Raw genomic sequence first — 13,727 nt, forward strand, 5'->3', positions numbered from 1 at the left:
TACTTTGCGAGAATTAAATTGTCTGCAGCTGTGCGACTTAAAACACAATCTAATACACTTAACAGTTATCTATACAGGCTGGACACAAAGAATTCTTTTCCTTAAGCTGTTTGTCTCTTTCCACAACGCGGTCTTTTCCGAGTGCAGTCCATCTTCCACACTTACGTAACCCTCTGCAAATGCTTTGTGCCACTTAAACGTTCGTGTCCCGGCTGCGGGCACGTCTTGTGTTTTCGTCGACTCTCGTACGGAATTTCTTCGCACGAAACTCTCTTAAATGCCATCGTTGCGGTTAGGTGACGCACGTTAGGGTAAATTGCTCTAGAACGAAACACTCGTTACGACTTGGGCTCGAGATCGAGTACGAGTGCCTTTTGCGCATGGCTACGTGCGGCGTGTCTTTACTTTTCTGTCGTACAAATACAAATTACACGTAAGAGTTTATTCGTTCCGGGTCGGTCGTCTCTACTGCAAATGCAATTCGAACGTTCTAGCAATTTCCGGTAGGATCTAACGCGAGCTCTGTCGTGAGTATTATCTTGTACTTTTTCTGCGTTAAGTATATCCGAGACCCATTAATATATATATATATATATATATTTTTTGTTTCTTTACAGAATGAAGAGCTGGCGGTTTTGGCGTTGGCTGCGGCCCAAGAAGATGAAGAAGTGTGAAGGGCGTTCTCCTTCCGCAATCGATGAAGAGAGGGTCTTTTCCCCCTTTGAGCGGGGAGAGGAACTCTCTTCCATCGATTGCGGAAGGGGTTCTTCCTTCACGGGATCGCCTTCGGGAATAGCGGATGTCGACAGCATTCTCTGTTCCGCGTTGAACGGAGAGGAGACATTTCGCCATTCGGACGTGTTCCGAAAGGTGAAATGTCTCCATGTTGACGACATCATCTTTGACGCACTGGGAGGGGAGGAATGTTTCGATCATTCCTCCCTTTTCCAACGAGTGGGATCCTCTCGTTCGGTGTGGGCAAAGATGGAAAGGAAAAAGCGTCGCTTCGTAAGAGAAGTGAACGACTTTTTCCTTTGCTATTTCTGAAGGATATTACTAACCTAGGATAAGAAGGCAAGAGGTTTTTTTCGTTTGTTTTTTCCTCTTGTCGTACTAACAACATTTAAATTTAAGGTTTTAGTTTCAATTTACTAACGTAGGATAAGAAGGCAAGAGGTTTTTTTAATTTTTTTTTCCTCTTGTCGTACTAACATTAAATTTAAGATTTCGGTTTCAATTTACTAATGTAGGATAAGAAGGCCAGAGGTTTTTTATTTTTTTTTCCTCTTGTCATACTAACATTGAAACTAAAACCTTAAATTTAATTTACTAACCTAGATGTAAGAAGGCAAGAGGTTTTTTATTTTTTTTTCCTCTTGTCGTACTTACGTTAGTTTAGTAATTCACATCCACACACATAAACAACAACATCCCTCATGCTGAAACACACAGTTCAAACAACGACATATTCATCGCATCCAATCACCAACGATTCCATTCACGTGCATTACAAACAACACCGTTCACAACACGAACACGCTTCCCAAAATCCAACCTCTGGGTCCACGTCCCGGGAAGCGGTAACATCGGTCGATACGACCGATGGCCAAAGAGGCTCTGGTAACAATTTACTTTTGACTTATCTTCAACAATAAAATCTAAATTGAAATTCTTGTAATGATTTGTTTACTTATATTCAAATGATTTTTTGTTAATTATATACATAAAAAATTTTTCAAAAGTAAACACAGCAAGTGAAAAAGATTCCATATGATTGTTTTATCAGTATTTCTCATAGAATAAATTGAATGTGCACAAAAAGCAGAAATGGTGTAACATATGTAATATACATTCCAATCATAAATATAGTAGTGATAGTGATAGTGAACTAAAGAAATGGCATACCCAGGGGTGTTACCACTGAGAAAGAGGGTGATAGAGAGGGTGAGAGAATGATAGGGGGAGGGAATGGGGTGGGGGAGAGAAAAGAGGGTGGAAAGGAGAGAACTATAGAGTGTTAGGCTGGGGCCAAGTGGTTGAGATCCTAGAAAAAAAAAAAAAAAAAAAAGAGTGGTGCGTGCAGTCCAGATAAGTGTGAAGTAAACAGAAAAGAGTATGCACTGAAAAGTAACAATTGTACAATTAATAACAGAATATAGTAGATAAACATAGTAGAATGAGATTATAATAAAAGCTACACACTGCGAATAAAAACATTAACTTGCATTAAAAAAAACGTGCTAAGGGTATTTTACACATGCTACTTTTAATGTAGTTTAAAATACTCTTGTATTTAACAAAATAATAATAATAGAAATTAAATGGAATTTTTTACATAGACTTATAGTGGGAATACAAAATTCGATGTACTATCGTTATTAATTGTTTCTTAAGAAGAATTTCTGTGCAAGGTATAATACAAGGCAAGGTTAAGATATGCTGGATCAATTTTTCAAGAAAAATAGGAAAAAAAGATACGTATTTGAAAAAATTTGGCAAGAAGAACTTTGCCATATTTCGAATGTTGGGTAGACAATAATCTTTGACCTCTGAAATCTCCTGTTCTAAGAACTTTAAAATGTGGCCTCTCTCACAACTTGGCATTTTATCATCAAAATTTCATTTGAGTCATTACTTCACAAGATTTGTCAATTTGAGTTGCTACCAAGGAAGCTTTTGTTCGCTTCTTTAATAGTGACTCAAAACCATCAAATTTTCATAGCATGAATGCCTCTTATAGACAAGCTACCGTATCAAATTTTATTTCTTAATCATTACCTCATCCTGAGATGAAATATTAACTCTTAGACCTCCTATTGTCTTCTTGTTATATAGCAGACATGGGCAAATGTGGCTCTTTTTGAGTTACATGGGGCTCTTGCCGAAAGTGTTAATTTCTGCTTTTTATTATTACTTTTACAATTTTATTTCCACAATTTTGTGAAAATATGTTTATTAAAAAAATTCAATATTTGTTTTATATTATATTTACATTATATAATAAAATCATGGTACAGAATAAAAAAGTACAGAACGCCGGCTCCCATGCATTTTGCAAAACCTACATTTTGGCTCCCACTGAACTCTTGCTTGTCCACCCGTTATATAACTTCTCGATATAAACAAAACTTTAAGATTGATTTTGTAGATTATTTCAATATCATATCAACATCAAAAATTCTTTGATGTAATACTCATTCTCTTTCCAAACTATAAAATAGATTTCTTATCTGAAGTCTGAGAAGAATACTTCTTATGTGAAGTATTCTTAACAGAAATTATTACATGATGAATTAAAGTGGATTAAAGTCTTTGAATTACCAATGGCATATCTAGATAGTGAGCAAAGGCAACTTAATAATACAAGAATAATATTAAAATCAGAAAAATCTGTAAAAAACACTAAAATTTCCACTTCTATGCTGAAAGGAAATTGTTTGAAAAAGAATAAAGACTTAAAATCAGTGAGAATTCAATATTTTTTTTTATTTAAATAAGAACTGACAAGATCAGTTGAATTGACGATTGCAAGTGAGTTTACAAAGATATATATAAAGTTTTCATTTTATAAAAGTAGTTTGAGAAGAGTTCAAATAATGTAATAATAGATTTTAAATAATAATAAAAATCATTTATTTTAATCATACATATTCATTTCTGGTAAGAAATGAATATATATGATTATCCTTTAGAGTAGCAGATCTTTCTAAACATTTAATCCATTTTTGCATTCCATTCATGAAAAACTTTCTGAATTTTCCTTCTTCCATGTTCCATTCTTGTACAACAGGTTGACATCTGATGAAAGTAATTGCTCTTTCAAATCACCTTTAAATTTGGGAGCAACCAGAATCAAATGGTGCCCAATCTGGGCTATAAGAAGGATGTAGAATGCCTGTACATTTTTCTTATTTACAAATATAAACATCTATAAACCTGATTATTAGATGAAAGCCAGATTATATCAGTTAATATAGTTGCATTAATATTTTTCTTATGTTACAGATAATAACATCTTTAGCCAGCTGGATGGCCAAGGTGGTAAGGCCATCCAGCTGGCATCTCTTTCTCCCTGGATGACCAAAATAGAATCAAATGGGTTGAAAAATCCCAAAAAATTTTCTAGAGTGGGGTCTGTCCTGGATATATCAAGCTCTATCCCTCACCATTTGATTGACCCATTGTGAGCCTGGCTGAACCAATGATGGACCTGAAAAAATCCCTCTTAGTGTAGGGAGTAGGGAGTAGGGAGAAAATCTGCTTATGTTATTACAGTCGACCCCCCTATAACGCGGTAGATACATTCCACTTTATAAGAATTTCACGTTGTAGGAATCCTTAAATACATGAGCCAATCACAGCCTGGCACGTGTGCAGTTTACGGACTATGGCTGTTTGAAAGGTTTTCTTCCATAAAATTAATCAATTCTAGACTAATTTGACTCAACATTTCCAAAACACGTATAATTTTTTGGGAATAATCCGTATAAACTATACAATAAACAAAAAATTGTAGGATTACTTACTGAGTGTGCACTGTTTGATGACGCCATTGCTTAAGCTTGTTTTCATCGCGGAGTAGCGCACCAAATGGTGGGCGAATTTTCTGATAAGTTATTTTTCTGCGAAAAATTTGCTGAACTTTGGAGACATCATTAATATAAATAATTTTTATGGCTGTTGAATAAGAAATGTTTTTTTTCAAAAGAAATGTATAAAATTACAGTACCTAATTTATATACTGTACAGACGATAGTAAACTCAACTTATCTGCCTAAACTCTATGTAGCGTGTAAGTAGTTCGGCTGCTCATCCACTATTGGTCCAGATTCAACCAATCCTGTCGCAACACGAGTCAGTGATGACGTTTTACCGCATTTTACGAGTCCCTTTTAGCGTCTTTATATGAATACGGTCACAATTTTTTTGCCACGATATATGAATCCACATTATAGGGGGGGTCGACTATTTTGTAACTTCAGGTTTTCAAGCATCTTGCTATTTTCTTAATGCAGTGCAATTTTGCATTTTGATGGTGCAGTTTTGAACTCTCTAGTAGGCAAAGAATAAGAATGACAATACTGCATTGACTGTCTCTTGTTCTTTGGATCATTACCATGATCCAAGTTACTTCAAGAAATAATGATTGCAGAGTTTCTGACAAACCTGCATTTGTTGTTTTTCACAGTATCAGTCAGTTGTTGCAATTCTTGCCTGATGCATTTTTTTCTAATTCAAAGACTAGTAATGTGTTGCACTTTTTCCTGATTGAGGCATAGTTGAATTCCCTCTGCTTACTCTGGCAATTTCTTTGAATCAGCATATCAACTCAAGGTCATTGTTCATCAAAAACATTTATATCACTTGCAGTTTTTTGCATGCTGAACCCACTTTCAAATATTCTTCATTCATTACCATAAAAAATGACTCACAATTGTCTGTAAATTTTAATAGATGCACAACCTTCAAACACTAAAAACTGAGTCACTAATTGCTATTTTTTTAGGAAATAAGGAAGACAAGTTCATATTTAAACTTGACTGTTATTTAACACGACGAACTGAGACTTCACATATACAGATTACATATACTTCACTTTATCAATTAACCCTCATATATCAATATTAGTTAAGAATTAATATCAGAAAAGAATATATATAAAACATAAGGTATTAGATACAAGGATCAGAAAATTATAGAGAAGATTTATAACTGATTTTGATATTATGAGATCTTTTTCATTTCAAAATTTTTATAAAGTTTTAANTATTATATTTACATTATATAATAAAATCATGGTACAGAATAAAAAAGTACAGAACGCCGGCTCCCATGCATTTTGCAAAACCTACATTTTGGCTCCCACTGAACTCTTGCTTGTCCACCCGTTATATAACTTCTCGATATAAACAAAACTTTAAGATTGATTTTGTAGATTATTTCAATATCATATCAACATCAAAAATTCTTTGATGTAATACTCATTCTCTTTCCAAACTATAAAATAGATTTCTTATCTGAAGTCTGAGAAGAATACTTCTTATGTGAAGTATTCTTAACAGAAATTATTACATGATGAATTAAAGTGGATTAAAGTCTTTGAATTACCAATGGCATATCTAGATAGTGAGCAAAGGCAACTTAATAATACAAGAATAATATTAAAATCAGAAAAATCTGTAAAAAACACTAAAATTTCCACTTCTATGCTGAAAGGAAATTGTTTGAAAAAGAATAAAGACTTAAAATCAGTGAGAATTCAATATTTTTTTTTATTTAAATAAGAACTGACAAGATCAGTTGAATTGACGATTGCAAGTGAGTTTACAAAGATATATATAAAGTTTTCATTTTATAAAAGTAGTTTGAGAAGAGTTCAAATAATGTAATAATAGATTTTAAATAATAATAAAAATCATTTATTTTAATCATACATATTCATTTCTGGTAAGAAATGAATATATATGATTATCCTTTAGAGTAGCAGATCTTTCTAAACATTTAATCCATTTTTGCATTCCATTCATGAAAAACTTTCTGAATTTTCCTTCTTCCATGTTCCATTCTTGTACAACAGGTTGACATCTGATGAAAGTAATTGCTCTTTCAAATCACCTTTAAATTTGGGAGCAACCAGAATCAAATGGTGCCCAATCTGGGCTATAAGAAGGATGTAGAATGCCTGTACATTTTTCTTATTTACAAATATAAACATCTATAAACCTGATTATTAGATGAAAGCCAGATTATATCAGTTAATATAGTTGCATTAATATTTTTCTTATGTTACAGATAATAACATCTTTAGCCAGCTGGATGGCCAAGGTGGTAAGGCCATCCAGCTGGCATCTCTTTCTCCCTGGATGACCAAAATAGAATCAAATGGGTTGAAAAATCCCAAAAAATTTTCTAGAGTGGGGTCTGTCCTGGATATATCAAGCTCTATCCCTCACCATTTGATTGACCCATTGTGAGCCTGGCTGAACCAATGATGGACCTGAAAAAATCCCTCTTAGTGTAGGGAGTAGGGAGTAGGGAGAAAATCTGCTTATGTTATTACAGTCGACCCCCCTATAACGCGGTAGATACATTCCACTTTATAAGAATTTCACGTTGTAGGAATCCTTAAATACATGAGCCAATCACAGCCTGGCACGTGTGCAGTAGGAATCCTTAAATACATGAGCCAATCACAGCCTGGCACGTGTGCAGTTTACGGACTATGGCTGTTTGAAAGGTTTTCTTCCATAAAATTAATCAATTCTAGACTAATTTGACTCAACATTTCCAAAACACGTATAATTTTTTGGGAATAATCCGTATAAACTATGCTATAAACAAAAAATTGTAGGATTACTTACTGAGTGTGCACCGTTTGATGACGCCATTGCTTAAGCTTGTTTTCATCGNTTAACTAAATATTAAAAATTGTTTGTTTGTTAAGTTATGGCAACGCAACACTTGGGCGATCTGCTTAGGGCAGGCATGGCCAACATACGTCCCGTGGGCCAGACCCGGCCCGTCTAATGAATTTATATGGCCCGCGATCAATCTTTCAATATTAGATATTGAAGTCCGAATAGCTCGATGAAAAATTCTGACGCCAAAAAATAAAATAAAATAAAATAAAATAACGTCAACAAGTCACTGTGCGTTTAGAGTTAATCCTTCATTACAAATCTCTTGAGTACAGCGTAGAGTGTTGATAAAGCATGATAGTGTGAAAAATGTATTTGTAATCTCTATCTACAATTCAGTCTCTACGGAGTGACACAACAATGAGATCTCGCACCACCTCAAAATCTTCCTAGGGCAGCCTCTGGTTCGGCCCGTGGAAAAAGTTTTCTTTCCAATCCGGCCCGGGGGCAAAAACTGTTGGCCACCCCTGGCCTAGGAGGATGCATTCCGGGGAGATATTTTTAAGGGAAACTGGCCCCTATTTAGGAGCTACAGACGTAGAGAAAACCCGGAAAACTCCACGTGGCCAGCCCGTCCAAGCGAGGCGCGAATACGTGATCGAACTCCCAGTGTACAGGGTACGAAGACCGCTTGGCCACTGGTGGGCTGTGGGCTGTTAAAAATTGATCAGACACTTTCGAATTTCAGATGTGCTTATATTTTGTAATTTGAAACAACTCGATAAGAATTTTTAAAATCTAAATCTCAGTTAATATATACTCTATAGGATCGAAAATCCTACAGAGTGCACATCACTATTACTGGTAATAATAATTCGAGAATTGAAATACAGTATATTCAAATCTTTGTAGTATTCAGTACATCTAGAGTTCGTAAGGTTTAATTTGAAAATTTGATCGATAGGAAGTGTGTGAACTAAGTGATTTTGTACGCTTTTAAATACTGCACATATATGTAACAAAATCACTGAAATGTAATTTCTAACTTCTTTTTCCTTTTTGGAGCCTTAATTCAAATTACAAACGAAACGAACATGCTCTGTCTCTTACTTGTTGCGTCGTGTTGTAAACTCCGCCTATTCGGATAACGTAGAGATCAGATATGGAGTTGTAAAAAAAAAAAATAATAATAATAATTCGCAGCCAGGTCCACTATTGTTTCCTGTTACTGATTTAATATAAATTATTATAAATTAAAATAAATTATCTAAATGTACACATTTAGATAATTTATATTAAATAGATTTCGTGAATTGCTTTTTGTCCTTATGTTACAATATGAAACTATGAGCACTGAGATAAACCTGTGTCTACCGACTTCTGTGTAATTACTTAGTAGGTACTTACACAAAAAGCACTGATATCCAAAGTCGCCAAATTTTTTATTTCACTGATTTTCCCAAAAATTATATTACTGTCAGATGCAAAATCAGATTGTACAAATTTGGGCATTTTTATTTGCACTTATTTGAATTTTTTCTACATAGTAAGTTTATCTACAATCTGTTATATTTCCAAATAAATAATTACTCATATATTTTAGCTCATTTGTAGCATGGTGTAGTGGTAGGCCAGATCCAGCCCATGGGCCATAGTTTGGTGACCCTTGCTATATGTAAAAAATTTAAGAACGAGAACTAGTAGATGGTGCTGAATGTAATGTAGCAGCTCTCTTATCTGATACATAAATTGTTCATTTCTCCTCATCCTGTGTCCATAGCATTGCAGATTTCAAATTTAGACATTACTTTTCAGGAAAACTTGAACAAAATATATACTTGGAACTGTTTTTATCATAAGTGAACATTTCCTTCTTAATAAAACATTCAACATTATAGGAATATCCAGGATCTGAAAAATTCTATCAATATTATAATACAATGATACAATTTTAAACTAGAATTTCTTGATATGTCTATGGATAAAAATTTAGTAACATAAAATTAAAAATTTTAACATTTATAGTACTGAAATTTCTGTTTTAGAGTTATTACAAAAAGAATTTTAAACATGCCTATGTCAATTTTTTGTATATAAAAATAGCTATCAAACAAAATATAGTAATCTATTCAGCAGAAAAAGTCAGAAATATTGTTTCTAACATTAAAGAAAAATAGCTACAGTCGACCCCCCTATAATTACGGTCCCTATAATTACGATTCCTATAAAACTACGAAAAAAGGAATGGAAAGATTCAAACATTTTTAAATACAAATTATTTAAAAATGTTGGAATCTTTCCATTCCATAATTCAAGTGATCCAAAACCTGCGACAAATCTTGAATAAGATTGAAAACGTTTGTTTGTTTGCGTATCATTTCTTACCAGAAGTAAAGGTTTAACAGTAGTGTTTACATGTACCAGTAATTGGTCTAGTAGTTTGTTTTCATAAAGTGCTCTTCAGTTAATTTGAAACTATTAAAAAATAAAATTTATTCAATCATTCAACTAGTTTTCATCCTTATAATGCAGGGGTCACCAACTTTTTTCACACTGGGCCAGATAACTGAGAAAATAATGAGTGCAGGCTGCATAACCATTTTGTTCAATACAATACACTGAATATACAAAAAATAAAGACAACAAGCATATTTATTTACTATCAAAATAGAGGACATTAGCAATAAGATAGTTTTAAACATGACAATGTAAGTTAAAACATGATCGCTGCAGCAGACTTGTAATTGCTTTCCTTAGAAACTTCATAGTAGGTACTTACACAAAAAGCACTGATATCCAAAGTCGCCAAATTTTTTATTTCACTGATTTTCCCAAAAATTATATTACTGTCAGATGCAAAATCAGATTGTACAAATTTGGGCATTTTTATTTGCACTTATTTGAATTTTTTCTACATAGTAAGTTTATCTACAATCTGTTATATTTCCAAATAAATAATTACTCATATATTTTAGCTCATTTGTAGCATGGTGTAGTGGTAGGCCAGATCCAGCCCATGGGCCATAGTTTGGTGACCCTTGCTATATGTAAAAAATTTAAGAACGAGAACTAGTAGATGGTGCTGAATGTAATGTAGCAGCTCTCTTATCTGATACATAAATTGTTCATTTCTCCTCATCCTGTGTCCATAGCATTGCAGATTTCAAATTTAGACATTACTTTTCAGGAAAACTTGAACAAAATATATACTTGGAACTGTTTTTATCATAAGTGAACATTTCCTTCTTAATAAAACATTCAACATTATAGGAATATCCAGGATCTGAAAAATTCTATCAATATTATAATACAATGATACAATTTTAAACTAGAATTTCTTGATATGTCTATGGATAAAAATTTAGTAACATAAAATTAAAAATTTTAACATTTATAGTACTGAAATTTCTGTTTTAGAGTTATTACAAAAAGAATTTTAAACATGCCTATGTCAATTTTTTGTATATAAAAATAGCTATCAAACAAAATATAGTAATCTATTCAGCAGAAAAAGTCAGAAATATTGTTTCTAACATTAAAGAAAAATAGCTACTGTACTTGTTCAGTAAATGGCAAATGTACAAAAAATTTATCTTGAATGTTACTGAATAAATCTTATTTCTTTGTGAGAAAACAAATACATTTATGTATAAAACTGAGAAATGATTTATAAATTTATACATTTTAATATATCTACATTGATTATTTTTGAAAACTAGTACATATTTATTTTATTTAAGTTTGCTTACTTCTAATATTATTTTTTTATTATTTTCTTCTTGAATATTTTCACAAGTATTTTGGAATGATGGAGATTGATCCTTTGATGAATTATCTTGTTTTCTCCCTAGATACAAACTTTCTTTATTCTGAGATAAAAGTTCAGGAAATTCTGTAAATAGCCAATGACGATCCTTAAAAAATCTGTTACGATGAATGTTATAAAATTTATTCCAATAATCATTTGCATCTTCTTCATATCTTTCTGTAAAAATAAAAACAATTTTCTTTTTGTATATTATTATATATTATATGTAAATTTAAATATAATGTTTTAATATTCATGCTTTTGATAAATAAGAAACAATATAATATAAAATAAGCATTCAAATCTCATGTCTAAATAACTAACTTTAGTTCTTAAAATGGTTCTTAATGAATGATGTAACAATTACTCAATTATCCATATCTAAAATAAATAAAGTTACATTGGTCTAGTGTTTGAGTAGAAGCAGAGTTCTTACAGTTAATAAAATGGTAGAGTCAAAATGGATATTAAAATCTGATCCTACAAAAGTAAAATATTTTATGTGTTACAAGATGTCAAGGTTCAATTCATGATGCCTTAAAGCAGGGGTGTCCAATCCGCGGCCCAAGGCAAGTTCCAATGCGGCTTGTAAGATTAGCTGAGGATACTAACCAAGAGTACCACTTACACTACTCAGAATCGCAAGATTTGATCTCTAATCTTTTTCTAGGAGGGCTGTAAATGAAGTTGGAAAAATCTGGACTGTGAAGTCTACATATACGTCAGGATTCCTTGACACCAGTTAATCAGTTATTTTACACACAGATTAACACGCTGTAAAGGAGTCAATGTCCGATCGTTATTTTATGTTTTGGGGCGTTATTTTTATTTAATTATTTTCTTTTCAGAGTTCTTTTTAGTTAAGGACAAATTCCTAAGCACATGTGAAAAAGAAACAAAAAGCAAACTTAATTTGCATCAGTGCCTGATCCTGTAACACCAATTTATGTAAATTAAGACAGTGCGGAGCTGCACTCAATGTGAATAAAAGGCGGCAGATCCACTACAGAGGTAGGTAGCTTCAGCTGACAAACTGTGGTAGAGACGTCTGTGATCAATTAGAGGAAGCCGTATCTTTTTGCTATAGAATCCTTTTGAGGTGGAGATAAAAGTTTTGTTGATTTATAAGTACAATTTTCTTTGATTATTGATTTTTATTGCCACTTTTCAATTATTCAATTAGTTAACTTACTGTTGGGTCAATTAACCCGTTATTGTTTTTGTTAATATAATAAAACATATTTATTGTAAATTATTATCTGTGGTTGTGGAAATTATTGTTTTTTTTATTTGGAAAGTCCAGGCCTGGTACTTGAACCCTACTATTGTGTAACCCCTTTTTGTTTTCGTAAACGGTGCGTTACAACGCGTTATCCTTAAACTCGGGAATCGGAGGAACTAAGGAAACTTGAATGAAAATAAACGTCTAATAAGAACCAAACCATTTTATAAAATGACTCAAAGTATTTAATAAATCAAATAATAAAATATACAAGGAATGAATCTAATCTAAATCTAACTTTATCTATCTTATTTCTAACCTAACGCGTGAGAGAGTTTACATCGATCTATTAGAGACCATATTACCTTCGCCGTATTTTTCATATCTGTTTCTGTATGAGGATCTTCTTCTTTCTTTATTTATATTCTTCTCTTTTCTATGGGAGGGTCTCTGGTCTTTCTCCTTTGACAATCTTGTCGTATATTTATACTTCAATTAATCAGTCTAGCATGGCCTTGTCGGTCTTGTATGACGATCACTTGTACCGTATTCTCTTTGTATGGCAATACCTCTTCCTATCAGACTGCCTCTTAATGTATTTCAGGTTCTTCGTATGGCAAACTTTGTTCGCTTCTGTTGTATGGCTAGTTCTCTTCTTCAGTATGGCAAACCTTCCTTTGACGGACTGCCTCGAAAGGCGGGAAAATGGCCCTTTTATTTAGTCTTCCATAACGTGTGCAAAAACTTGACTCATCCTGAGCTTCCTTTCAAAAATCTGATGTTTCCTCCGTTTTTAGATAAAATCTTGTTGAAGTTGAAAATATTATTTTCTGTTATTTTAATTCTTTTCTCCAACTTATTATTTTAATTAAAATGATCCTTCCCAGAACCTTCAGATCTCACACGGCCCAATAAACGTGTAAACAAAACCGACAAATGTTTTAATTTTTTTATTATTTATTTATTTCAATGGCACAAACTCAAAAAAAAGGTTCACAAAGCCATAAACCTTTATTCATATTTTATTTTTGAGTGGAAAGAAAATATTTTCAAATACTTGGAGATGAGGATTATTAAATAAAGCTGGAGTTGTGACTCAAAGGATTATAGACCCAAATTTGGGAAAAGGAGGGAAAGATGAGAAAGGACAAAAGATGTAGTAGTGAGAAACATTAAATAGATCTTTTGTTAAGCAAATATGGACCCGTAATTTTTCAACCTTTTTCACTTCTTTATCTTTTGTCCTTTGCCTCTTTTTCCCCGCACTTGGGTCTATAATCCTTTGATTCACAACTCCAGCTTTATTTAGTATTTCTTCCAACGTTGCAAGATTTGGCTA

At 32.8% G+C, this 13,727-nt stretch overlaps 1 protein-coding gene across 1 annotated transcript in view; it reads right to left on the reverse strand.

The window, feature by feature from the left end:
- LOC111638602 (methyltransferase-like protein 2-A) overlaps positions 1-13,727 on the reverse strand; it is a 40,835-nt gene that overhangs the window by 22,681 nt on the left and 4,427 nt on the right. Inside the window, exon 3 of the mRNA XM_023384337.1 lies at positions 11,108-11,343. Coding sequence (XP_023240105.1) covers positions 11,108-11,343 — 236 coding nt within the window. The remainder of the gene's footprint in view (positions 1-11,107; positions 11,344-13,727) is intronic.

The sequence above is a fragment of the Centruroides sculpturatus genome, unplaced genomic scaffold, assembly GCF_000671375.1.
Source record: "Centruroides sculpturatus isolate CEXI.00-Female unplaced genomic scaffold, Cexi_2.0 scaffold801, whole genome shotgun sequence".
NCBI classification, from domain to species: Eukaryota; Metazoa; Arthropoda; class Arachnida; order Scorpiones; family Buthidae; genus Centruroides; species Centruroides sculpturatus.